The 26232-nt window shown below is 44.6% G+C and overlaps 8 protein-coding genes across 8 annotated transcripts; 4 read left to right on the top strand and 4 right to left on the bottom strand.

The window, feature by feature from the left end:
* The first annotated feature begins 623 nt into the window (after positions 1–623).
* LOC128718736 (alkylated DNA repair protein alkB homolog 8) lies at positions 624–2619 on the top strand. The gene is made up of 3 exons (XM_053812357.1): positions 624–731; positions 790–1929; positions 1996–2619. The coding sequence occupies exons 1-3, from the start codon at positions 624–626 to the stop codon at positions 2617–2619; spliced, it is 1872 nt and encodes a 623-aa protein (XP_053668332.1).
* A 4-nt stretch (positions 2620–2623) lies between these two features.
* LOC128719372 (Bardet-Biedl syndrome 7 protein homolog) lies at positions 2624–5022 on the bottom strand. The gene is made up of 2 exons (XM_053812996.1): positions 3098–5022; positions 2624–3018 (listed from the first exon to the last, which is right to left on the bottom strand). The coding sequence occupies exons 1-2, from the start codon at positions 4953–4955 to the stop codon at positions 2624–2626; spliced, it is 2253 nt and encodes a 750-aa protein (XP_053668971.1). The 5' UTR covers positions 4956–5022.
* Positions 5023–6049: 1027 nt separating this feature from the next.
* Positions 6050–14160, top strand: LOC128719371 (uncharacterized). The gene is made up of 8 exons (XM_053812995.1): positions 6050–6392; positions 7523–7692; positions 7769–8512; positions 8582–11228; positions 11301–11722; positions 11793–11962; positions 12248–12351; positions 12416–14160. Exons 1-8 carry the CDS (start codon positions 6050–6052, stop codon positions 14158–14160), a joined length of 6345 nt encoding a protein of 2114 aa, XP_053668970.1.
* On the bottom strand, positions 6487–7434 carry LOC128709310 (RWD domain-containing protein 2A; the record flags this gene model as incomplete). Its single annotated transcript, XM_053804297.1, has 1 exon — positions 6487–7434. A coding segment is annotated over one exon (948 nt), but the record flags the coding sequence as incomplete, so codon positions are not given.
* A 494-nt stretch (positions 14161–14654) lies between the features above and the next one.
* LOC128710368 (60S ribosomal protein L31) lies at positions 14655–15491 on the top strand. Its single transcript, XM_053805421.1, has 3 exons — positions 14655–14724; positions 15021–15265; positions 15341–15491. The coding sequence occupies exons 2-3, from the start codon at positions 15042–15044 to the stop codon at positions 15489–15491; spliced, it is 375 nt and encodes a 124-aa protein (XP_053661396.1). The 5' UTR covers positions 14655–14724; positions 15021–15041.
* A 696-nt stretch (positions 15492–16187) lies between these two features.
* On the bottom strand, positions 16188–17591 carry LOC128706957 (uroporphyrinogen decarboxylase). Its single transcript, XM_053801901.1, has 2 exons — positions 17424–17591; positions 16188–17243 (listed from the first exon to the last, which is right to left on the bottom strand). Exons 1-2 carry the CDS (start codon positions 17589–17591, stop codon positions 16188–16190), a joined length of 1224 nt encoding a protein of 407 aa, XP_053657876.1.
* An 822-nt stretch (positions 17592–18413) lies between these two features.
* On the bottom strand, positions 18414–19040 carry LOC128718735 (mitotic spindle assembly checkpoint protein MAD2A-like). The gene has a single exon (XM_053812356.1). It carries the CDS (start codon positions 19038–19040, stop codon positions 18414–18416), a length of 627 nt encoding a protein of 208 aa, XP_053668331.1.
* Positions 19041–22449: 3409 nt separating this feature from the next.
* LOC128718734 (putative helicase mov-10-B.1) lies at positions 22450–26232 on the top strand. The gene is made up of 5 exons (XM_053812355.1): positions 22450–22576; positions 23542–23971; positions 24044–24652; positions 24742–25783; positions 25864–26232. The coding sequence occupies exons 1-5, from the start codon at positions 22450–22452 to the stop codon at positions 26230–26232; spliced, it is 2577 nt and encodes an 858-aa protein (XP_053668330.1).

Below are 26232 nucleotides of genomic sequence, written 5' to 3'. Positions count from 1 at the left end.
GAGCAGGTGCATAGTCAGGATGATGTTTGCCAACAACAACCCATGTATTCAACACCTTTAGGATGTCTTCGCAAAATTGAGGATAGGTTATCTATCTGCTGCCACAAAAAAAAAATTTCCTCGCATCAATCACTCCAATCTTCGGGGGTTTCGAGGGGAACTCTTCGATGTGCTCCGTTAGAAACTTTTCTATATTATTGTTTTCCATTTCGATATATGTGGCATATTCCAACGTTGCAAGTACATCAACTGTTGGTTCTCAGATATAATTCACCAGAATAGCTGAAGGAATACAAATTTATCGCTATACGAGATATTGCTCGTAGAAAAGGGGGTTTCCGCAACATTTAGAATAGGTATTTATGCGAAAAACTCGTTAAAAAGCATGTTCATATACATTAACACGTGATCCATCGGAAGGATCCTTTTTGGTGGATTTCGAAGCAACAAAACTAGTTGGAAGCACTTGACACATAGATGGCGCTCAAGTAGCAACTTTGAACGCATTCCATCACCAGCAAATTATATTCACCTTGGCCCGGCCGTCAAATTTGTTTGTTTACATTTTATACAGCGGCAAGTTGCATGTGCTTGCGTATTTTTAGTGCAATTTTCACTCTATAATGAGTTTATCGAAAAATTTAGAGAAGAAAATAAGCAAAAAAATTAAACGTTGTCAGCTGTTAATCGAAAAGGATGCTGGAACGCAATTTTGTGATGAAACAACGGAGGTAAGCATAGTTAAACAATATTGTGGCTGTGATACAATAATGATTCTGTTTGTCGTAGTTTATCGTAATCTGCAATGCAGGCCTTTCGACGGGTTTGCAGCAAGAGGCTCTTCTAACAGAAGCTCTACAGCATGGCTCGATTAGACAGGTGCGATTTCCCCCAGGCAAATCGTATTCGTTTCTACAATGCACATCCAAACCTAGTGCACAATCGGTGTATACAGCACTCAACGGTATCTGTACATTGGGACAGGACGGAGCCGTTTTGCTGTTAGCATTTTGTAATGCGCTTCCTCCATGTCAGGATGACCCATGGAATCACATCTTACCTAATGATTTGATTCTGGAACGTAATTTTATCGATGAAACAATGGAAAAGCTCCTCTTGGAAGCGGTGAACTCTGAAGATAGCGAAGAGACCAACGTACAGCTAAGTAAAACCCTCAAGCATCGCAAAGTAAAACATTTTGGTTACGAATTCGTTTACGGAACAAATAATGTCGATAAAACGAAACCTCTGGACCGTAAAATACCATCCGTGTGCAATGAGCTGTGGCATCGATTGCAAAACTTACATCCCGAACTACGTTGGCACTTTCCGGACCAGCTCACGGTGAATCAATACGAACCAGGACAGGGCATTCCGCCTCATGTAGACACACACAGTGCATTCGACGATCCGATTCTATCCCTTTCGCTTGGCAGCGACATTGTGATGGAATTTAAACAACCCTCTTCCGGGAAACAGGTATGTGTAGACTTACCTTCCCGATCACTGCTAATAATGGCCGGAGAGAGCCGATACGATTGGACGCATGGCATAACGCCCCGCAAAATGGACACGATACCATCGCCGAATGGGGATTTGACCGTGCGAAAGCGAAGGGTACGTGTTTCGTTAACGTTTAGAAAATTGCTTCAGAACGATCGTTGTGGCTGCCAATTTCCTACACTTTGTGACACGGTGCAGCAATCAGCCGGAAAACAGCCGAATCTTCTCGAATGCCACGCCGCACAGGTAGAAGCGCAGAACGTTCATCGAGTTTACAATGAGATAGCGAAACATTTTAGCGACACTCGACACTCACCATGGCCAAAGGTAGAAGCTTTCGTGCGATCGTTATCGGACGGGGCAGTTTTGCTGGATGTTGGATGTGGAAATGGAAAATATCTTGCTTCGAGCGAACGTGCTGTGATGGTAAGATGTAGATGACGTAGCATAACATGATCAAGCAGGTTTATTAACGTTTATTTATTTATACAGTTGGGTTGTGATCGCAGCGAAGGTTTGCTGCAAGTTTGTGTAGATCGCGGATTTAATGTACTGCAGTGTGACTGTCTCGCGGTGCCATTCCGTGATGAATCGGTCGATGCGTGTATCAGCATCGCGGTAATTCACCATCTAGCAACCGATCAGCGAAGAAAGCAAGCAATTTCGGAAATGTTACGCGTGCTACGCCCCGGAGGTAAAGCGCTGATTTACGTGTGGGCCAAAAACCAAGAAGCTAATGCTAAAAAATCCAGCTACTTACGGCAGAACAAACAGAATAACAAACCTATCGCTGAGGACGACCCCGCGAATGATGGTTCACTGATAGTGCAAACAGAAAAGGTAATCGCGGGAGTGAACGATTGCACACTGCCAGTGCATACAAACCGGACACAGTTTCAGCATCAAGATTTACTCGTACCGTGGAAACTGCGAACAAACGATTCGATGGAAAAGACTACGTTTTTACGATATTATCATGTATTTGAAGAACACGAGCTGGAGAAACTATGTCTAGCCAGTGGTGAAGCTCGCATCCAACTAATAGAAAGCTACTACGATCAGGGCAACTGGTGCGTAGTGTTGCAAAAGAAGTGCCTCCAAAACCCTGTGTTATGACCACTTAGACGTCACCGATATCTTCGTCCCCTGCTTTAACCACGCTGTAAAACTGTACCAGCTCATCGTACGAATAGTTTTCGAGCAATTCAATCAACTGCGGTAGCTTCGTTTTCACGTTCACTCCCTTAAACTTGAACTTATCGATGTACAAATCGGTGAGAATGCCGTAGATGCGATTCAGAATCGTCGGTTGCTTTCGAAACTCCGTTCCGATCGCTTGCTGATTTCGGATGAGCGAACGATACTCTTCGGACAGCGTGTTAAACTCTTCGTCATCCCGAATGTCCAAATCCAGCAACGCTTGGGCTAGCTGATAATCCTTGGTAAGCTTGTTGTAGTGTAAAATCATGGGTTCTATAAGCTTAATCAGGGAGGGAATTGTAGATTCATTGATAGCTGAAAAACCAGAAAAACAAACACCGTTACTGAACAATATTCGATGTATTACGAAATACCTCCGAAAACGTGTACTCACACGTCGAAATTTCCAGCTTGATTCGCTTCTTGGTCGCTTCCTTGGTGATGAAGTCCTTCAGTATCGATATGGTCGAAATGTTATCGCTCCGAAAAGTCGCTTCTCCCTTTCCATACTCACAGATCAATATTGTACCGATGAACACGTGCCTAAACGTGTACTGCACCTTTCCACTTTCATAGAGCTTTTCTGGCAGCTCGGGGATGCTGTTTATCATCCAGTTGTGCATTTCCGCCTGACTGAAGGGGCCCTTCAGCGTCAGCGTATTTATTGGCCGTGCAAGCGTTTCGTCCGTAGCATTATGCACAATCATGTGCAGCGACAGTGGTTTGATCGGGTAACGCTTTAGCTGACAACACTTGGGCTGCAGATTCGGTGTGATGTACACTTGCAGCGTTCCAGTTTGGCCCTCGATGGTGCGAAACTTTAAATCGATACGATTCGTGTTCAGCTGGCACCGATAGCTCGCCAGCAAACTGTTTCCACTTAGCTTATCACACTCACTGAAACTGACGACCGCCGTATTTCTCTCCACATCCAGCAGAGTGATCGGTTCATCACACTGCAGCAGAACGTGCTCGATCGGAGTGGGTATTTCCAGTGAGAGGAGAAACGTAGCGTCTTCTTTCGACAGGACGAATGAATCGTTTATCGGTAGCATAGGTATTGCCGAAAGGCCCGAGGAAAGAGCCTGCGTGGAAAGTTGATACCGTTCTCTTTCCTTTGCGATCGTTTGCTCCAGCTCGTATATCTCCGCTCTTATACGTTGCAGCTTCGCCGAAGAATCGATCGGTGTTCCCGCGATCTTCTCCGACCGTGTTCCATTATCACCGAGGCTTTTGCTGATGCATTGCGTCGTCAGACCAAATATTCGTCCCGAGTAGGTACAAACGAGTACCTCCGTGTAGTTTGTCGCTCCCACACATCCACCCTGCAGGGCCGATATGCTTTCGTTAAAGTTGTCGCGGTAAATTTGCGTACATTCCATCTCGAACTGATATTCGTCCGAGTTCATCGCAAACACCTGCAGCGTTCCATCACGCCGTCCCACGATCAACTCTTCCTTACCATCGGCCGAAAGATCGTACGTAGCGATACAGGTGACCGCACTCAGTATACCATCTCCCTCGCGATCCGCGACCAGCACCTCTCGCTTGATCTCCGTTGAGAGTAAATTCAGATGAAACAATATAACGCTTCCGTCCGTGAAACCGCACAGAATTCTATCTCCTATACCCTTCGGTACGTACAGCACCGTCGGAACGCTTTCCAGCTCAAGCGTTTGCCGTACGCGGGCATGTTCGAGAATGCGCAACACCCGACCGGAACAGGCCAGCACCGTAATCAATCGACTTGTGTTGTTCGGGCAAAGGGCCGCCACATCCACGATGACATCCCCGCAGAGGTAAGAGCCCACCTCTTTACAGTCACGGTAATGGTTGTAGACGTGGTTCCCACAAACCAGCAGATCACTCCCGCTGACACACATCGAGCGTATCGTTTCCGTCAGGCTCGTCTCGAACGCGAGAAACAGTTTGCCCTTCTTGTTGAAACCGCGCACCTTGTTTTCGGAGGCGGTAAAAATTTTATCCGCCACCGAACCCGACTGGCCGCCCAGCTTGACCGAGGCAATCTTCTCGTTCGGTAGCGTCTTGAAGTGGACCTGCAGTTCATCCTTCTTCATGGAAAACACCTGCAGCACACCATCCTGATCGCCAATCGCTACCTTTTGCTGTTGCTTGTATCCACTGTTGGAACCGCTGGACGTGCCGTTGGTCGTTGGGGGTAACAGCTGTAAGCAGTTTGGACCCGTTAATCCAACGTTGGTGTAATCGACTCGGGTCAACTCGAGTTCCATTGCAGAATTTGTAACACACGGAAAAGATATTCTTTAAAACGGGACCAGGGTATTGTTTTGTTGTACAATTTTCATGAAACCATGGAAACCAACCCCTTTTTGCGATTGCGCTTTATATATTGCCCAAAAAACCCTGCAAGAAACCTGTTGCACTTCTTCAGTGTTTGATGTGAGTGGCGGTTCAATCTTCTTGGAGCCCCTAGGCGGAATGATGGTTGGGGCCCCGCCACTATTTGATGTGGTCACTCATGATTCTAGATGCATTTTGAACATGCAATTACTAGTATGATAAACTTCCAGGCAATTGAATTAAAAATTTAAAGGCAGTTTTTTTTTACCATTTTAAACAACAATTTGGAGATGTGATAGTTAAACTATCAAATGATTGCCTCATTTGATCGCGCCAGATCATTCGCGATGACGATTCGAAGACTGTCTAAAGCTCTTCAAGTGTTATACTTCGTTTTTCCAAAAATCAACATCTGAGTGGACATCAGATCATTTAAATATCAGCAAGTAGATAGATAACGTGGAACAGGAATAAAAAATACATAAAATAGATCATGAGAAACACCATGATTTATTGAAAATAACGTAACAAAAAGTTGAATCCCCCCTCGCTCCTAACAACGTTACGTAATAAATGGTTGTTCCCATGATTGCACTTAGTTTTGTAACCTATGACGATGATGTCCTAAAGAGACTAGCATTCCTGGGGACTTTCGTCGCCTATTCCATTAAACATATTAAATAAAATGGCCTAACCACCACTGTTCAAAAATACTAATGGATTCAGGATCATTCAGCGAACGGATAGTGTATTTCTGGTAACATATTTTTGTACATAACTTTACGCGTGTATTATCGCCGTTTTACATATTGACCTATACATGAGTGTGATCTTTAGTTGCGCTTGATCGTTTCTCTCTTATCTCTCGATTTAATTTTTTGTGTGTTTTTTCTTGCGTGAGAGATAGATCAAATTAAACGACGCAGCAGAACAATCAGTTCATCTCTCACTTGCTTAGTAGTATCGTGCAGTCAACGGTAGTGTTCAGTCCTTATTAGTGGACTCATCAGCTACATCAGGCAATATGGTGATACGGTGGCAGTGGTTCTGGCAAACTAGTTGCCTATTACTAGCCTTAGCAATTACGGTGGATGGTGTTAAAAGAGTTGATGACGTGTACCAAAACTTCACCCCTAAGCCAAATGTTGATGGTGAATTTGAATTGCTAAAGGAAATCTATCGACAAAATTTAATACAAGACTATGCGGACCATAGCGTGAATCGGCGGGATGAGGTTGAGCAGCTGCTGGAGCAAAGAATAGAAAATTTTCTGCGTGAACGAACCGAACGGAAGCATTCGGATGGGAAAAGAGTACGACGCGATGCAAACGATGCCGATGCAGCCATTGAGGCGGACACTGCGGAAGGTAAGCAACGGTGACGCTGTATCGGGTCAATAACCTTCATAACGCACGTTCATTGAATATCGCAAATGGTCACAATCATGCCCATTGCGTCGGACTAGCTGCTCGGTGTTTCGTTCGCGTTCTGAAATCCAAACAGCTCCTTCTTGATGTAGCCACAGCTGTGCTTGTCGAGAAACTTCATGAACAGGCTCATGCTCATCGGTTGATCCTCCGTGTCGGAATCTTCATCCATCTCGCAGAACAGTTCCTCCCGAAATCCTGCCTCAAAGTGTCGCAGTGCCGCCATTTCCTTTTCATCGCCAACCGCTTCAGTTTCGTTAAACTTTATCTGTATCTTTTGCCATTTGAGCGGTTTGATCGTGCGCCAAAATTCTTGCGTGTCGTTTTGCTGTCCCTCCACACAAATAATGGCCGGTTTGCCTGGGCGTGAAAATCCGGAAAGCTTCAAATCTCGGGCAGTTTTGATAATCGTTTGACGTTTCGTTTTGCTCTTCAGGTGGTGTGAGTATATCCATAACCGTTCGAATACGATCGGTTCGTTTTCGATGACCGGGCGCTTGCAGGTTTGCTGTTCCTTCCTCTCGCCGGTGGTTCGCTGGAGAAGTTCGGTAAAGTTGTCCTGTATCCAGCCAATCACCTGATAGACATACGGCTCATCCCGTTCCACTACCTCTTCTTCGATATATTGTTCGATCCTGCTGGTAAGCATGCGTTCCTGATCGCGTGGTATCACAGACGAGCGAATGACGATTCGCGGTATTTCCAGTGCTGGATAGAGATGTGGCAGTTCGACCAAAATTTGTACTTTTTGATCCGGTAGCAGTGCCAGATCGAACCGGTAGTCCAGCTTCGTATCAAGTCGATCCATTTCCCCGTTGATGTAACCGTTTAGATTGTCGATGCAGCTGTAATCGTCCACTTGTAGCTCACCCGCATTGCAGAAAATTGCCGACAGCATTTGAAATTCATCCAGTTGTTTTTGTAGACCATTTTTTAGCAAACTCTTCTGTAATTCCTCCTCATCGCCGCTATTGATGGTTGATTATCTGTAAAATTTCTACAACAAAATACAAACACTAAGTGTGGTATATAAAGTTGTAAAAACAAATGGAACTCCTTGTGCCTTTCAGCCCGACAGCTGTATCTGAAAGGATTCCGCGAACGAGGCCAAGTGCCCGTTAATTTCCCGGTCGACATTTGTCTGCTCCGTGTTGGAAAATCCATCTTTGCTGCGGCTCTGCACCAAAGTGAAACCAGCAACCGGACGATGAACGCAACGGCTGTATCGTTTTATCGAAGGGTTAGTAATATTGTTTCCACGTCCATTTCGCACAGAATCAGAATAATCTGTCGCATGCATTTAATTCTGCTTGCAGGTGAAAGGAAAGTTTGAAAAGTACCACGAACATCAAACGGTCACCGCGCGCTCTTTCGACTGTGTGTCGATTGCGCACCTTGGATTTGTGGCTGTAGTCAACTACCACGATCAGGAGCTAAACGTGTTCGCGGAAGGATCGCCCGTGTTTCAAATACACGAAGATGGCAAGACGGAAATTGTGCAAACATTTGGCCAACCAAACCAACACACGGTCCATCTGTGGGTGCACGGGAAGCACGTGTATCTAGCGCACACGTACATCAATCTGGACGATAGCAGATCGAATGTGTGTCCACTGTACCGGTGGGCTGGATACTATTTCGACGTGGTCGACCATATGCCGTGCTACAATTCCGTACACATTGAGGCATTCTCCATCGAGCAGCAGATGTTTGTTGCGGTTGCAAATCAGATGTCCGCGGTGCAGGGAAAGGATACGTTTTCGGACATATTTCTACTGAATCCGGACACGCAAAAGCTTGTGCTGCATCAGCGAATCTACATTTACTCCGTGTCGGATATAGCGTACTTTTACTTCGAGGCACGCGAGCGCAGGGAACATTTCCTGATAACGGGCAACTCATACGATGCCGATGGTGGTAAGGAAGATTCGGGGGCCAGCTCCGGTGGCAGGCCACACAATGTAGAACAGAATTCGATCGTTTACAAGTTTGTGGATGGTTACTTCGTGCCTTTCCAAAACTTGGAGCTTACTAGTGTAAAAATGTTCTTACCAGTTGTGGTAAGTATTCATGGACGAGTCTTTCAACAGCAAAATTAAATTATAAAAAAAAATCATTCTTCTTTTCAGCATGAAAATGGAGAATTCCTGTTGCTAGTTCTCTGCCATGATCAGCCGCTGTTGATTTACGAATACGACGGTTGGAAGTTTGTCCCGTCGCGTATTGATTACACGGGCGAAGCATTTGCTGCCGGTGTGTCACATATGCGCGTGTATCGGCATATTGTAAACGCAAGCGTAATTGTTATTGCCAATAGTAATTTGTTCGGTAAATCGATCAATCTCTTCACGCCGCAATACGGTGTGCAGAACGATTTGCGCCAGGTGTATGCACACTTCATTGAATGGTGTGAAAGAATGCACGAACAAATAGCGCAAGTGAATCTTGGGGAATTGTACAACCAGCTGATCAGTTTACCCGATAACTCACCGGATGGTGCACGAATCGTGGCGAAAGATCTCGAGATACAGGATTCATCCGTTGCATCGGTTAACACCAAAGCCATACACACAAAACACCTGCTGGTCGATGATGCTCTGCTATCGTACGTGATCGAGGTGAACGAGTACGTGCAGCGGGTAAAGGAAAAGATGGATCAGGTCGAACAAACCATCCATGGCAGTGTGCTCACCAATGACACCGTGCACTGGAATGGTGATCTGGCCGTTGCCGAACTAATCGCACCGGCCGGACAGATGCGTCAGCTCGATGTGAAAGTACTGAACAATGCTGCTCACAAAACAAGGGACACGGACGTACAGAGCGGTGCTGTGGTCGAGGATGATATAATCGAGGTCGATCGCTTGATAGTGGACCGTATCGTCGATGTACAATTTTTCAACAGCCATGCGGCTGACAGTTTGCTTCTGGTAGATGATCCACCAGCGAAGTGGAAGGATTTATCACTGACAGCGAAAAAAGTTGTCGTTGGAGGCAATCTTTTCGTGAACAAGCTCATCGATGGTATTTTCTTCCATCCCGGTAATGTTCTGTTGCCGGAAGTGAATCAAATATTCAGCGCCAAGAATTTGATGGTGAAAGATTTAAGTGTGAACCGATTGACGAGCAAACGGTTGAACTCTACCGAAACGGTAGCGGTGCAACGTATGATGGATCAATCGCGCACACTGCTGGCAAAATCACGTGGCGCAATGCCGCAAGAGTATGGCAGTGATTTTGAAACTATCGACACGGACGAACTGAAGCTGACCGGTTTGCTAAACGACGTTCATCCGAGTGTTCTTGTCGAGCAGGTTTTGCACGAACAGGCACCAGATCAGCAATTCAGTGGTAAATTGGTTGTTGATCAGATAACGGCACACAATGTAGAGATTGTTGATGCCAAGCTGTCGGGCATGGAGATAGGAAACATTGCACGAACAACCGGTGAGCAGCGGATTGTACAGGATCTTCAGTTTGTGCAACCGATGCTGGTGGACAGTTTGTTCCTGCAGGATCGTCTTAATCACATTCCCGTGATGGAAGGAAAGCTACAGGTGCTGCATCTTGCCTCCGACGAGGTGCAATCCATCACCGGTACGAAAACGTTCGACTACGTTACGCTTCTGAAACCGATCGAGCTGCAAGGCAAAATTAATGGCGAAAGTTTAAGCAAAATGAACCCCATCATGACGATCGGCGACGATCTGGTACTGAACGGTGACTACACAATCTACGGAAACGTAACGTTCAATGGGCCACTTTGGGCGCATAACATTTTAAGTGCCGGAGGTGTGCAACATCTGCACCGACTGGCAACGCACGGTTTGCACCTAAACATGGCGCCTCCTCCCGGTCAGGTGATTAAATTTCTGCAGCCCGTGTTTGTGGAACATCTGCATGCCGGCAAAATCAACGAGCTTGATGTGAACGATCTGGTGCCCCAAGCCACCGGAGAGGTACAGTACATCACGGGACGCAAAACGTTTGTAGCGGAGCTCCAGATTGACGGTGTGGCCGATGCGAATGAGATCAATAAAGTCGATCTGAATCTGCTGAACCGAACGATCTTACGCCGCACTGGTCCAGAACAAACAATCGAAGGAACGATTCATTTTGACACGATAATCGCACCGATCGTAAATAGTAAAAATGTTCTGTTCGAATCGAAGCGTATCGACCGTTTGCTTCGATTGGACGTACCGCAGAATGTAAGTGCACCGGTGAGGTTTGAAAACTGTACCGTATACGTTAGCAACTCGGTCGTTGCGCAGGAGATACATACAGACAATAGGTCGACTGTTTATGGGTACGATTTGGAGCACCTACTGCAAGACACACAAACATTCGGGGCAGACGAAACGAATGTGCCGAGCGTGGAGGGTTTGAAATCATTCCGGAATCTCACCATTGGCCGATTGGTTTTGCATGACCAAGCTACGCTTAATTTGATACCGGTGGAGAATTTGAAACACATACTAGCAGCTGGTGATAATCGCACGATCATCAAAAACGAAGCGTACAACTTCCAGAGCGATATTACGGTGAATCATCTACTTTTCGAAGGATCCATCAACGGCGTACCGAAGGATGCGTTTTGTCGTGCGTGGCTAATGTATGGTGGTAATCAAACGTTCACGGTGGGACAAACGTTCGACCATATTGTGACGGATCAATTGCTTGTGTCCGGTAAGCTTAACGACATTACGATGGAACAGTTGGTGGAAAATGCTTACCGTACCGATCGGGAGGAATACATCGAACGGGCAGTATTTCGTAAGTGTCGCAAAATCACGCCAGTTCCTTAGCATTAATAAGCATTCTATTTGTCCTTTTTCTATTTACTAGATCAAGGCATCGTCACATACGAACCGTCCACCGTCGGTGGTTTAGTATCGGGGCTTAATCTGTCCAGCGACATCCTGCTCAAACAATCGCCCGAAATACAAACACTTGACACAGTGCACGTAGCTGGCGCACTGGAAGCCAAAGGAGAGTTGCACATTTTGAGCCAACTGAACGGTATCAATTTTCCCAAGATGATGGAATTTTTCACCCCATTGGAAAAAAGCACAGGACAGGAAAGTGCACCGGTCGACATCGATGTGCACGGTAACGTATACTTCGTGCACGATCCAACCGTCATCCACCTGAACGGGCACAACGTTCAGAAACTTTACGGCGAAGTGTGGCTTTCTCACCGACCAACGGTGTTAACTGGTCGATACCATTTCGAAAGTGTTGAATTTCATAATGCGCTCCATGCGAAGGTAACAACCCAACAGAAAAAGATTATTTCGAGTGCGTTTAGATGTGATTTTGTGTTTGTTTTCTACCTAGAACCAACCGATAAACCACCTACACTGGAATGAAGTGGACGCACGATGTCTGAGCGGGAAGAGAGCACAAAATATTACAGCACCGATGGAATTTCTAGGCGAGGTTACTGTTCGTGCGGGTGCCGTTTTTCAAGACATTCATCTGCAAGGAAGGCTAAAAAGCACCGGAAGGTAAAGATTACCTTTTAATGTTGACTCTGTTGAACACTGCCGCGCTGTACACTTTCCGGCAACAAATCAAAACAAAACAAACCATGTGAAATGTCAAAGCGCGGGTAAAAAGTGACGGCTGTTGAAAAACGCATAGGTACAGTAGGCGGTGTGAAGCTGGTGTACATTTTCTTGCGCGGATGGTGAATTTCAGTGGTTTGTTGTTCAGCGGTTTTGGAATTGAATGATTAGTTCACCAAAAATGTGTTGCATTATAATAACTAAAGTTCTTTTCTCTCATTTTAGTTCTCCCGGTATAAATGTGGTAGAATACGATAAATATGCCCTACGCTATCATCAACCGCAGGAAATTAGTGGAAAGTGGCAATTTCATGATGTCGAGATACACGGTAGGCCTTTCCTGGATAGGTAGTATCAATTTGGGCCTAACTAATCCGTAATTTGCAATTGTAGGAGAATTTAATCCGAAAACCCTTAACGGTTACAATTTGGAAACGGATTTGCTACGAAGGGATGTTCCCTTTGGAAACTTCAGCGCTCCAAAACGATTCCGTGTGTTGCACACAGAGAGTATTGTTTGTGCCCCACCGTGCGTTATACAAGGCGTCGATATGGATGAATGGTACGCGAATGGGTTACGTGTGCGAGGTAATCAAACAATAGAAGGAACGCTTCACATACATGATGGTATTATAACTGGAAATCTGGAAGTGCTCGGAACCGTAAATGGAATGCAATTTGATGCAGAACATCTGCTGCTAAAATCAGCACCGCAAAATGTGAACGGCACACTGAGACTTGTAACGAAGTTCCCAAAGGAAAACAAAATATTCCCTTTGGTGTTTGAATCGCTGAATGCGAAAGCTATTAACGAAAAGGATGTGGAAAAGTTTATGAACAATATTGCTCTGATAAGCCAGAATCCGTTAAACATTAACATTCCGGTAACATTGGTAGAACCCTTGGAGGTGAATGAAACAGTTCTGGAAGGAGACATGGTGTTTGGTGTAAACGTTACACAACTGCTGGAAAGCACCTCTTATCATAAGGATATAAATCAACTAGCATCGCAAGTGCGATCGCTGAACAGTGTTAACGATAAGCTGGCACAAAGTGTATTCGAAAACAGTCCAGTATTTAGTCATTTCGACAGAATGAAACCCTTGGCTGTGCAGGCAGTACGAATGCTTGTACTTACCCTTTCGCTGCATTCGGAACCCATGGATTTGGTTGCGGTTCATAGCGCCCAAGCCAATAGACCTTCTGCCATCGAGTTTTATCATTGGAACGACAAAAAATCGAGTTTAGTACCCGCCAAAGCTTTCCCCTCGATCGTTGGCCGTGATCGTACAATCGTAAACATGAAGCGACTCTACCTAGGCCCAAAACAGCATCTTTTCGTTGAGTTCCTGGAGCATGAAAGCAAGGCTTATGTGCAGCAAGTTTTGGATCTCAGTTCCGAAACATCGGGCATGTACAAGTTCGTTCCTTTATACGTGATGAATAGCACCCGGTCACGGGATGTCATGTGGATGAAAATAGTGAATCTGGACTGTATCGTGATGCACACGAAAGGTACGGTGGGCCTTGAGGTTCGTTGTTTGAGAGAGCATAACCTCGTACAGATACTGGATGTACGACAAATCGTCGACACGGTAGTACCGATGCAGATCGTAGCCCTGGAAAATCATCTCATTATATTGGACAACAGCGAACGAATACAGATTTGGCGTGCAACGGCCAGCTTCTACTTGAAACACCATCAAACGATAGCCGTCTCGCATCCTTCGTACCTCAGCGTGGCGAGGTATGAGAATCAATTACTGCTAGCGATCAATTCAGAACACACTCCGAACACGGCACACCACGGATCCATCGAAATATGGCGCAAAGCTCTGACCGCTAATGCCACCTTCGTTCAACATCAGCTTATACTTACCAAATTACCAAAACAGTTACAGTTTTCTGTGTTGCCATCGAAAGAACTGCTACTGTACACGCTCACGGAAAATTGGTTGCATCCGTTGGTAGTGTACCGCTATGAAGGAGTAACAGGATTCAGGGAAATTCTTACGACGAATACCATTCGTCAAAAGGCAAAAAGAATATCTGTGCTAAAGTTGCGATTGGCACGCAAAGAGATTATAGCAATTGTAGGCCCCGAGTCTACCGACTTTGTAGAGGTTGTGTTTGTCTGAATCCTAATGTCATCGTTATATTTTTTGTTAATTTATACGTTATCTATGTACATGTTGAAACAACAATGAATGAATATATTTATAACGATGTTTGAATGATTGGTAAATGAATTTTGGATTAAGCTTCTTCTTCCTTAGCGGTACTAGATCCTCAAGAGGTTTACCATTTCTGGCATTTTTTTTTACTTTATTTAGCCGTAGTTGGATAGCAAGTCCTGCATTCGGAGGATTGCTTCCAAATATGTGCCGGTCTTGTATGCAACCGGTCCGTACTAGTTAAGATCCCGCTACCACTAGATTGTAAATAACACTATCTGATCTTTTGTATTAATTTTTTACTCTGTCAAATTTTAATTATTTTTTAAATATTCACCACTTTCAACGAATTACCCAAAAAATGTGCGTTTTTCAAAAACGCATACTTTGAATGGGAGCTGCTGTCAGCACATAACTGCGTTCCTAGCCGAATGACAGCTCGTGTCAAATTTCCACGTAAGCGTTCTTTCGTTTCCGGCATCGACGAGTGCTAGCGGACACATTTCGGTTAATTAAAAGAATTGCTCTGTAAGTTCCGTTTTTCGGCATAAAAAGGCACTGTTTTGCTGTGATTGTGTGTAGGAAAGGTGATTCCATTGAAAGCCCATGAGTTTTAGGTGGAAGGATCGCGGGAAACCGAAATATATTCATCGAAAGTTGGTGTTGTGTACGAAGCCGCTTGTTCGGACTGTCAACATCCCAGCGAAACTCCGGCTACCTTCCCAGAACATGAGCCCTGCACACAATACAGTGTCTTTTTATATGCTTAAGTGTATTGGCGGTAACGATGAGTGCTAATCCATAATTTACGTTTGTAATTACAGTTTAATTAAACAATCTCCAACATGGTTAAGGCCAAGCGTGAGAAGAAGCCCAAGTCGGCTATCAACGAGGTGGTGACACGGGAGTGCACCATCAACCTGAACCGACGCCTGCATAAGGTTGGTTACAAAAAGCGCTCGCCGCGAGCGATCAAGATCGTACGCAAGTTTGCCGAGAAGGAGATGGGAACTTCGGACGTGCGCATCGATACCCGCCTGAACAAGGCTATCTGGCACCGCGGAATCAGGTATGTTGGGGGCATTAAATACGCCTCTTTGTTAAAGATTATTAATACGGTGTTCGATTTTCTGTTGCCCTCCAGGAATCCACCTTTCCGCGTACGCGTGCGTCTTTCCCGCCGCCGTAACGACGATGAGGACTCGCCCAACAAGCTATACACGCTGGTCACTTACGTGCCAGTGCCCACGTTCAAGGAACTGCAGACCGAAAACGTCGAATCGACGGAAGATTAAGCAGAAAACGTTGTGAATTGGGCGGGGACGGCGGGGCTTTTGTAAATAATTGAAGGCTTCGTTGTTTGGCCCGGGCGGGGGCGGTTCGTCGGTGTGTGCGAATAAAGAAGTGAGCGAAGGAGAAGAGGATAAACAACTAAATCCTACTGTGTTGTATACCGTGTCTGCTCGTATGTTGTCCCCTTGTGAAGTGTGTGTGTGCCGTAGTGAAGCAAGATTTAGCTCAATTGCTCCGAAAGAAGTGATAATCGTGAAGAACCTACTTTGCAGGCATTGGAAGGTTTGTTGTTTGACCCATTTGAACACGTTCACGTTTCTTGCTAAGATGGTTTAACATCTTTTATCTATTTTATTCGCCAAACAAATATTTTTTTCCCTCATTAAACAACAAAACGAAATACATCCTTGCACCCTTAACAATACGATTTGAACGTTTTCTTACGGATTCGTAATAACATCCTTAGCGCTTGAGGCGATAACGATGGCTAACTGCTGCCATCATTTCATCATATGCTATGGCAAGCATTAGAATGTGATAGTAGGCAGTGATTTTATTGTGCAACTCCTGTTGTGTTCACTGATAATTCTTGTCTTATTGACGTTTGTATGTGGAAATGCAAAATTTTATCAAAAATGCATTTCTTGAACACCACCTTTGAAAGATAGGCTCGTTTAGAGGGCACGAATTTCTCGTTATCACAAGGCGTCGTGAACTGCCTGCACCAACACGGTCATGCTTTCGATAGGTGTCTGCGGTGTAATGCCATGTCCCAGGTTAGCAATGTAGCGATGCTTGCCAAACTTCCGCACCATAGTTAGAACGAGCTCCCGCAACTCTTCGGGCGATTTGTACATATCCTGTGGGTCTAGGTTTCCCTGCAGTGTGACATTCGGTCCAACCTGCTTGCGAGCCTCTTCTGGATCGATCGTCCAATCGAGCCCAAGCACCTCATAGCCGGTTTGGGATTGCTCGGCTAGCGAATGCATTGCTCCCTTCGCGAAAAGTACCATCGGGACAGCGGGAACACCTTCGTCGGCTAGCTTTCGCAGCAAATCGACACGGATCCGTTTCAGACAGGGTAACGAAACGGAGAGGAACTGTTCCTTGCTGAGATGGTCCGCACTGGACTCGAATACCTGCAGCATCTGCGCACCAGCCTTCACCTGCATGACCAGATAATCGACGACCTGGTCGGTAAGAATGTCCAACAGCTTCTGGCTCGCCTCTGGATAGTCTGTTAGCCATGCTTTTGCCTTCGACATGGTTTTGCTACCGCCTCCTTCAATCATGTAACCCATCAGCGTCCAGGGTGCACCGGTAAATCCGAACAGCGGTACCTTGCCCTCGAGCATACGGCGCATCATGGTGATGGCTTCGCCCACATATTTCAACCGATCAATAGTACCGGTCTGGTTGAGACGTTCGAGATCGGCTGGACCGACGAGTGGTTCTGGCAGTACGGGACCAACGCCTGGTTTCATCTCGACCGTAATACCCAAAGCCTGCGGGATTACAAGGATGTCGGAAAAGATGATCGAAGCATCCAGATCAAACCGTCGCAGTGGCTGCATTGTCACTTCACAGGCAAGTTCCGGTGTCCGACAGACGGTGAAAAAGTCATGTTTTGCCCGTACTTCCTGAAATTCCGGCAGATAGCGTCCGGCCTGACGCATCACCCATACCGGTACACGATCCACAGGTTCACCCCTAGCAGCCCGGAGCAAATTATCATTTTTTAGTGCGGGAAAGTCCTACAAGCAAATGGGGAAAAAATATTGTTTTAGTGACCCTGTGTGAAACGAGTTGTAAACGGTTAAAGTACATCATTGTCATGCAATTTTAGTATTCGAAAAAGTTTTTGTCGAAAAAGCCACACTTGGTTAGATTTTTTCCGCTCAGTTTTTGATCCATCGAATTGAACTCTCACTTACATCGCACCCTTCACTTATTCGAGCTAGCGGTACCGGTGGAGGTTGCATCTCAGGAGGAGCGATTCCTTGCCGTACCATTAATGTTACGAGCAACGTGGCCGCAATCAAACCGGACAAAAATGCGATCAATAAACGTATGACGAACGGACGAACAACGGGGTCGACCATGGCGTGACGAAACTGTGGCAATAATTTGAACACTCTGTGAACCACCAATTGAACCTTATCAATTAACAGCGCACCTTTTCCATTTCTTTCGGCTAGCGGGTGATACGCAAATGATACAGCGAAAGTACAGGTCTACTTGATGCACAGCGTGTCGTCCGTATAGAGATTAAGTAGTCGGTGAAAATGCACCCGTATTTGAAGTCAATCCGGCACTGTATTATCGCACTTTTATTTCGTGAATACGTTTTGCAATCACGAAAAAAAAAGAAAATAAATAAATATATGCACAAACGTAATCGTGACAGGACAATTCCCAGCTAGCAAAAATACCTTTCCATCATGTTCGCCCAAACAACAATATCCCATTAAAAACTTTTGCCAGAAATTTCCCAACAATTTGGGGTACAGTAATAACGGCGGGTAATTATTATATGTTACGTTTTTTATTAAGGACCTACTGTCGTATAATGGCTATCTAGACTTATTTCTGCATCATCAACTTCTACGAGCTTGTTTCACAGGTAAACGGGAACTTAAACCAAAACAAACTCAAAGAAAACAGAACGTCAGCAGGTTTAGGGGTACAAACCGAGGAAAATTTGGATCTCCTGTCGCTCAAGTACCTAGGAATAATAGCTATTCTGACAATACCTGCAAAAAAAAAAGCATTAAGCCTTTGAATAATTAGGGAAACCCCAGAGTTTACCAAGCATAGAAGGATACATATTGCTTCGCATAACAGGAGAAGAAGAACATAGCTGCACCAACATGAACAAAGATTTGTTACATATATTTAGCACACAATCTGTTATACACTTCACTTTAGATTTCAGCCTTCCGATAAACTACTTGCGTATCGACCTTATTAAAGCCGGTACTGAACTGCTTCAGATACAGTGTTTGAGCATTCTGTATCTCAATGCTAGCTGCGTCCTCTTCCAAGTATTCTTTCAGCATGATGGGATGTTTGACGAAAACATTTGATGCAGTATGGAGTATAATGTCAAAGGTACAACGCTCTTCGAGACATGGCAAGAAGCTAACCGTAGAAATGATTTGTCTCATCACCTCGCGTATCTCCGACTGTATCTTTGGCAACGGTTTGTACGATGTCGATACCTCTTCATTTTCGTATTGCGGTTTGATGTTAAAATCCCACCGTTCGATTATTTCGCTTTTGTCCAACGTAATGAAACACACCGTAATCTTGAATATCAACTGCTTCATTATCAATTCCTTAACTTCTCCCATTATTTGCTCGATGCAATATTTAATTTTACTGTTCCGTGAAACCATCATCGGTACGCCATTATACTCCTCTGGCAGAAAGTCTTCAGACGGATAGATTCCTCGTTGGTAGATGATCGAATGCACGCTGTATTTCAAATACTCGTGTATGAACGATGCAGACCCTTCCAGCGTGATGCAATGATCTTGTACTGATACCATTCCGCTGTTTCTTTCGCTGATTGCAATATTAATACGTAAATTTTCACCAAACTGTAGTACAGCAAAGCTAGTGATTCGACTGTTGGAACTACAATGATAGAAAAGGAAAAATAATCAATAGAATGCGTAAACATAAAAATGGAGTTGTGTATAGTAGAAAAAAAGATGTTATAGACAAAATGCATGCAAACACACCAGCTATCAAAACCAACATGATGTCTCGCTCTCCCTCACTAACAATCATTACTGACAAATAGAGAAACCATTAATATTGTCACGTGTTATCTACTTTTATCCGGTCATGGTCAATTTGCTATGAACACGGATAATCGACGTTCTATTGCATGGGGGCTTTAATCTTCCGCTGTAGAACAGCGTTGAAGGACTGAAGGTATTAACAGAAAAATACGATTTATAGTTATTTGAAAAATTGAAGCTTTTAACAAAATTAATCAAATATTGTTCTGGTTACCCCTGTAACAAAATTCAGTCCGATAAGCTTTAAGCGACGTCCGTTAAGATAGCCCGTTAGAAAGGCTTAACGAGCTGAAGGATAGACGAAAATACAAAACCTTCTTACCGTGCATCAACACCTAGCGATCATCACAGGTACGATTGTCAACGTACCTTTCATTTAGCATGGGACCATGGGCTAACAGGTACGTTTTCCATAATTATGGGAGACCAAAATGAGCGCTAGGTGTAGATGCACAGTTAGTATTCGCAAGCTTTACGGTCACAAAAATATGTATCCTCGCATGTTTGTATGGAGGGTACGTAATTTTGCACCCATTAGGTTCGCGTTTGCTAGTAGGGGGTAGTTTTTTTCATCTGCTAGCTGGGGAACGAAAAGCTGAGGCGTATGTTGCTGACGTGTATATACGCCTTTAGCGTCAACACTGGCACCGGTCCCTCTTGGCGCGGCTTTTATAACCGTATTAGTGTAGTGCCGGCATTGCTTTCCCAACGGGTACGTCGTAGTTCTGGAGTCTATATGCGAAGAAATGTGACAACGGCTGCAGATCCACTTTGTGTTGTTAGCTGAACGATTTTGTGGTTGGCTGGTTGCCACAGTGAAGTGTGTCCACCTCTATCGATAAAAAACTTCAAGTATCCGATAGTAATCAGAACCCGCATTATCATGGCTGGCGAAGGTGCAACCAACAATAGAGGTAGTGAACGGGCACGATCTAGTGTTATGAATGTAGCGGTTCGACCTGTTGCCTATCGCAATCTTAAAATGTGTTATTTTAAATCAATATAAGCTTTCCATAATCACCACTCGCTGGGTATATTTGCAAAAAAAGATCGCAAATGCTCGGAAGTTGGTGATGAGTCATCAAGCACATTTCGCGTTTCGGAGGGGATGTACCGTCCATCGATATTGTTTGTTTTGCGTTATGACCGTTGCGAATGTGCATTTTTTTGTACACAGATGCGCGTTACGAACACCTATAGGCTTTTTTTTTATTTCTGTGAAAAAACAATATCGTTAAATCGGCAAAGTACTACGTCATAGTAGGCCATTAAGCCCCGGTCTACTTGTGCGCGACAACTTCGTTCATCCATCAGGTTGCAACAGGATGCAGCAGCAGATATAAAGCTTAGAATAGAAAAAATGTGCAAAAGGGCAAAGTACAGGTTATGCTTCAAACAAACTCCAAGCTAACCATGAATGAGTTTACCGTAGGGTTGTTTTTATATTGTTGCTTTGCGCGGATGTTGCGGATCAGCTTATCGCTTTTTCTATGCACGGGACAGTCCATTATTGAGTGGACGACAGTGAAACAAAGGGAGTGCGCGAAACGGCGGTGGCTTCTAAGCAAAAGGTTCGAACGGAGAGATATATTTATATCGCGCGTTTTGCGAACTCTCTTTTGCTCGCACCTTCTCACGTTTCCATGAAAACCTTCCGGCTATTATTGGGTTGCTTACGCATTCCTTTACTTTTAATACAATTTATCAAGAACTAGATGCGTTGAAGGAATCTCGGGTTCCTATCGAATGCCGATTGTTGTGTGTAGCGACGCACAAAAAATCACAGGCAGAATTAATAGACGCTCGCAAGAAAATTGGGGTCTAAATCGTACGAACTACATGAGTAGTCGTTCAGATGATTTGCTTGAAAATACAATTCAAACTAGCGTTGAACCCAGTTCAAAGATACATACAATTCCTTTCTCTACGTCTTCTACGAGAAGAGTCTTTGTAACCCTTGCCTTGTCTTGAGCCTTGTAAAAGACGATTGATCTTTCCCCACTGCCACACAAAATGTAAACAACGACATAATATTAGACACTGTCCATGATGATTGCTTACACCATTTGATCGTCTCATGATCCTATTCCACCAGTTTGTATGGAAACAACTCTCGAGAACGGTTTCAACCACTTGTTACTTATTTCGCATTTGCTCCAAACACATGCTTCTCGCCTCGCGCGTCACGTACAAAGAAATATGCTGAGCTAAACATGCTGCATGCTGAATCTCTCTCGTCTCATACTTATTCCCCCAAACACAATGTTGCACGAAACGTTCTGAAAGAGGCTCATCGTTTGTAAACATAAAACGCGTCGGCAGCTCCAACGATTTACGGGGCTGGTTGATAAGTGTGTGACAAAACAAATAATCAACTGCTTCTTTTTCTGAGCAACATTTATATTAATTGCCGTTCCCTTTTTCACTGAAACTCTTTTCTTAGCTCATAAATGATATGCTGTGCTGTGCACATATGATATGTGTGAAACCGTTGTCAGACTTGACCTGCTTTGTTTCTGGATTGTATTGGGCGCAAAAGCTGCTTGGTCTTGGCCTGTTGCAGGAGTACTCTAAACCGAACACGATCAAACGCCGATATCTAACAATCTTATATTCCGGTCTTTCTGGCGGTCGCTTCAACGCCATCATTCCATCTCAGTAAAATGACCGGTTAGTGGTCAGTAGCATATAGTGCGTAGCTGCTTTGGTAAGCCTCCGCTACATAGGAAAAACTTGAATTATTGATATCTTTGCCATCGGCGTGCACCTGGATTAGGAGTGTCTTATAGATCAACAAGATGGGCCACACCATCACCCGGCTTTGTTATTCGTACTAGCTCGATAAGATTAACCATGATTCCAAAAAAACTTATTGTGTCATAAAGTGTTACCCCGGATAAGATGTTTAATGCGACCTTGAAGTCAGTGAAGAGACGAAGAGAGATCTTACCCACCTTCTCCAGGAACTGCTGCAGGGTGATGATCTGAGATCTGATTGAATTGAACGAGACTAATTGAATTCTAAGAAAACAACTGACTGTCCGATTATGTGCCAAAATAAGTCTAGTAAGTAGAGCTGGGTACTTACTAGTGTAAAAGTAACTAAACGTGCTATGAGGCAGGTTGCATGACGCACGCTGAATGACTTGTAATGCAGATTGAATTGCCCGTACAGCAGGTTGAACGACATATAACGCAGGTGGAACGGAATGGAACGTCCCGACCCGCGAACTACCTGTCCAAAGTACGAACATTTGGTGAGCGACCTGGAACGGCAGGTTAGGCGATCTTTATGAACAAGATAAAGTATGACAGACACATAATTTTTTATGAGAGACGAAAGAACGATAGATCTGTACCGTTCGTTTAGCTCTTCACAAAGAACGATGCTGTTCGCTCGATTTTATACAAATTACATTACATCTACCCAACTAGTAAGCCAGCACTGGCCGGGTTGGCCGTCACGCCATGAAACAGAAGAGAAAACCAACAAAATAAGAATACTCACTTGCTTCTAATACACCTGACAGTGAGTCATATTTATTTGCCAACAGTTTGTGCTGTTGTGGAGCGTTGATCGCATCTAGATCAGTTTCTAATATCAAGAGTTGCTTATTCTAGGTCGATCGACTATTCTACCGTTTCGAGTACCTTTATTTTTAAAACTTTCTCGTTGAAACCACTCAGCGCAAGCCCGTACTACAGTTTACTGCAATGTTCACTTTCTCACCAGTCTAACTTGTAGCCTGCTATGTTCTATTCACAACCATCTATCATCTTATCACGCAACGTCTGAAATCTTTGATGCTTTAATGATGTCGCCAACATATCGACCAATATTGACACGGAAGAACAATATTTCACGTGTAATTTGACGTTCAGTGCCTGAACCAACTCAAAACAACACAACCAACTCAATCAAAGCAGTCCTGCATCAGCTTCTTCAGCCTGAATCTCTGACATGCTTCAATTAAAGCAACGAGCACTGCTTTGGCACGAGTGCAACACACGATTGTTTCCGCGACGTCCAACTTTTCATGCCATCTGTGAAAAGGATGAGAAGTCCAGATTTTCGTCCAGAAACGCGGTCTATTCAGTTGGGCCTATTCAAGAGTTGTTCACATAGGTTGCTGATAATAATGTTCTAGTATCGTTTCAGTGGTCAAATCATCTATTTCTATATAGTACATTTGTATTTTATTCGCAAACATATCTACACTATTATTTATCTTTACTTTTGCAGGAAAGAAAAAATTAAACAAACAAAATATATTCCGGAAGCTTCGTCGGACGCGTTGCCTGCTGCAGTGGGTGGAATCTTCGTTAAATGTTGGACGTAATGACAAGCCATTAAGTGTACCGAAGCAAGTCTTTCGACTGAAGGTGGAATTTGACGTAGTTGATTCGACGCTCGCACTCAACATACAAAACATGTGCTCCCAGGTGTTGATCCTTCGCTCGATCTTTCTGTACTACGAAACGTACAAGCGTGTCTCGTTGTTCGATGGTGTTATCCGCATGGTGTCCGGGTACGAGTTTACGATGGAAAAGAATATCCACGAAAAGGAGGATCGTTCGTACCATCTGGTGCTACTCTGTCACGTGCTCGGCACCAACTATAAACTTCGCGAAACCGTCATGATCCATAAGTTAATGCCGAGAAAACCGCGCGGGTAAGCATAATATCCAGGGGTAATATCTGGTTCTGATGTTTAATACTGCCAATGCATACAAATTTCTTCCAGCCTTCCTCTTCGATTATCAAAGTTGCCACTTTTCGAGGTGCCAGACTACGTGCAGGATGTTTACTTGAACGGGTTTCTGACTGCCCAGCACTACAATCGCAACGCAAAACTGTGGCTGGAACGCTTCAGAAAGTACCGCGAGGAGCAGCTTAACTCATCGAACTACATTGAATACCTGCGTATGCTGAATCAGATCGATGAGTTCGATAGCCACCTTCAGATGTTGCGATACACGATCGAAACTGCTACGCTAGAGGAAATGACGGCACCGAAGGAGTATCTGCTCACTATCGAACAGTTCAAAGTGCCTCCCGTGTTGCTAGACATTAGTTCGCACGTGCACGTATTCTATGCACCGAATTTGCCGTGCGTAACACGTGGATGCATAATCGATTGTAGTTCGCATTTCATCATCAGAACGGAAATTCCATTAAGAAAGCTGTCCTCGTTAAAGCTCACCTTTCCCCTAAACCGTACGCGGTATAAGATGGAATATATGGCGCTTAATTACCTATGCAGTCTTGATCTGAACAGCGTCGTTTTTCCCTCCCCGGAAGCGAGCAAACCAAACAATACCAAGGATGGTTTCAAGGAAGAACCGATTACGACGTAAGTATTTCTAAACTATTTTTAGGTGCTTCATAGCATAATATATATATATATGTGTGTGTGTGTGTTTTTTTTGGTAATTTTTGCAGGTTCGAGTGGCACCAAGACTGCATCGCTCAAAACGAACGTCAGAAACAGGCGATTCAAAACATCATCAACCGAACGGCCTATCCGGCCCCGTACATCCTTTTTGGTCCACCCGGGACGGGCAAAACTTACACCATTGTGGAGGCGGTGTTACAGATCTACAAGCTACGTCCAAAGTCACGCATCCTTGTGACGGCCACGTCTAATTACGCTTGCAACGAGCTGACGAAACGGTTACTAAAGTACGTGAATCATTCGGACATTTTTCGCTACTTTTCTGTCATCGCGGAAAGGGATATCCACGGGATAGATTTAAAGGTACTAGAGGTATCGAATATGCACTGCGGTAACTACGAAACGCCCGCAATGGAGGATTTCACACAAACCCGCATCCTCGTCTGCACGGTCATTAATTGTGGTCGTTTGCTGCAACTGGAGGTTGCTAGAAACATGTACGACTACATCTTCATTGACGAGTGCGGCAGCTGCAATGAACTGTCCGCACTCGTACCGATCGGATGCGTTGGCACGGATAGTGTGAACAAAAGGCTGCACGCTAGTATCGTGTTGGCCGGCGATCCGAAGCAACTGGGACCGGTTACGCGGATGTCATATTTAAAAAACACTCCCCACGATGTTTCGCTTCTGCAGCGCCTGATGGAGTTACCGCTTTATAGTAAAGACATGAATAATAACGAGTACAACCCGGACATGGTAACGAAGCTACTGGACAACTACCGTTCGCACCGCGCACTGTTTAGATATTCCAACGAACAATTCTATGAAAGCGAGCTGCGCGCTAAAGGAGCACCCGCCATAACGAGCTGGGCAGTGAACTGGCAACGTTTGCCGAATCCAAACTTTCCGATGATATTCCATTCTGTGATTGGTCATATGAAACAAGATTCAATTACGCTCAGTTATTGGAATGTGCAGGAAGCGAACAAGGTGTACGAGTATGTGCAACTGTTGATGAAGGACCAAATCAACGGTCGCATCATGCAACAGGAAGACATCGGCATCGTTACGCCCTATTCCAAACAGGTACAGCTGCAATTTATTTAATCTAAACATAAACACATTCTTCAACGCACAGTGTTTACAAATTTGTTCTCCGTTTTCAGGTGGAGTTCCTTAAGAATGGGCTTTCGCTGCTCGGTTTCGATAACATCGAGGTTGGTTCGGCGGAACAGTACCAGGGACGCGAGAAACCTGTAATCATAATCTCAACGGTGCGTTCGAATCGCACAACGGTCGGATTTTTGGCTGATCCAAGGCGCCTAAATGTGGTGCTGACACGTGCCCAAGCACTAACCATCATCATCGGTAATCCCATAAACTTAGTGACAAACAGCTCGTGGTATAGCTTCCTGCAACTACTTGAAGCCAACGGTGCACTTATGGATAAAAAGTTTAAGTTACAGAAAAAAAAGCCATCTGAATGTGATCTCCGTAAAATGGAACAGAGCTATAGGCAAACGTCATTTGCATAA

The sequence above is a fragment of the Anopheles marshallii genome, chromosome 2 (assembly GCF_943734725.1).
Source record: "Anopheles marshallii chromosome 2, idAnoMarsDA_429_01, whole genome shotgun sequence".
NCBI lineage: Eukaryota > Metazoa > Arthropoda > Insecta > Diptera > Culicidae > Anopheles > Anopheles marshallii.
The sequence above is the reverse complement of the archived record's forward strand: the minus strand, read 5'-3'. Positions and strand labels throughout refer to the sequence as shown.

What these genes read in the sequence shown, in the direction of transcription:
- LOC128718735 (XM_053812356.1), bottom strand. Translation starts at nt 19,040, where the DNA reads ATGGTATCAGTACAAGATCATTGCATCACGCTGGAAGGGTCTGCATCG.
- LOC128719372 (XM_053812996.1), bottom strand. Translation starts at nt 4,955, where the DNA reads ATGGAACTCGAGTTGACCCGAGTCGATTACACCAACGTTGGATTAACG. An exon ending in CAAGCTGGAAATTTCGACGT is followed by an intron (nt 3,019 to 3,097) that starts GTGAGTACACGT and finishes CTGGTTTTTCAG; the next exon opens with CTATCAATGAATCTACAATT.
- LOC128710368 (XM_053805421.1), top strand. Translation starts at nt 15,042, where the DNA reads ATGGTTAAGGCCAAGCGTGAGAAGAAGCCCAAGTCGGCTATCAACGAG. An exon ending in ATCTGGCACCGCGGAATCAG is followed by an intron (nt 15,266 to 15,340) that starts GTATGTTGGGGG and finishes GTTGCCCTCCAG; the next exon opens with GAATCCACCTTTCCGCGTAC.
- LOC128718736 (XM_053812357.1), top strand. Translation starts at nt 624, where the DNA reads ATGAGTTTATCGAAAAATTTAGAGAAGAAAATAAGCAAAAAAATTAAA. An exon ending in TTTGTGATGAAACAACGGAG is followed by an intron (nt 732 to 789) that starts GTAAGCATAGTT and finishes TGTTTGTCGTAG; the next exon opens with TTTATCGTAATCTGCAATGC. An exon ending in CGAGCGAACGTGCTGTGATG is followed by an intron (nt 1,930 to 1,995) that starts GTAAGATGTAGA and finishes TTATTTATACAG; the next exon opens with TTGGGTTGTGATCGCAGCGA.
- LOC128706957 (XM_053801901.1), bottom strand. Translation starts at nt 17,591, where the DNA reads ATGGTCGACCCCGTTGTTCGTCCGTTCGTCATACGTTTATTGATCGCA. An exon ending in GAATAAGTGAAGGGTGCGAT is followed by an intron (nt 17,244 to 17,423) that starts GTAAGTGAGAGT and finishes ATTTGCTTGTAG; the next exon opens with GACTTTCCCGCACTAAAAAA.
- LOC128718734 (XM_053812355.1), top strand. Translation starts at nt 22,450, where the DNA reads ATGCAGATTGAATTGCCCGTACAGCAGGTTGAACGACATATAACGCAG. An exon ending in TGAGCGACCTGGAACGGCAG is followed by an intron (nt 22,577 to 23,541) that starts GTTAGGCGATCT and finishes TTACTTTTGCAG; the next exon opens with GAAAGAAAAAATTAAACAAA. An exon ending in ATGCCGAGAAAACCGCGCGG is followed by an intron (nt 23,972 to 24,043) that starts GTAAGCATAATA and finishes AATTTCTTCCAG; the next exon opens with CCTTCCTCTTCGATTATCAA.
- LOC128719371 (XM_053812995.1), top strand. Translation starts at nt 6,050, where the DNA reads ATGGTGATACGGTGGCAGTGGTTCTGGCAAACTAGTTGCCTATTACTA. An exon ending in CATCGAACGGGCAGTATTTC is followed by an intron (nt 11,229 to 11,300) that starts GTAAGTGTCGCA and finishes TCTATTTACTAG; the next exon opens with ATCAAGGCATCGTCACATAC. An exon ending in ATAATGCGCTCCATGCGAAG is followed by an intron (nt 11,723 to 11,792) that starts GTAACAACCCAA and finishes TTTTCTACCTAG; the next exon opens with AACCAACCGATAAACCACCT.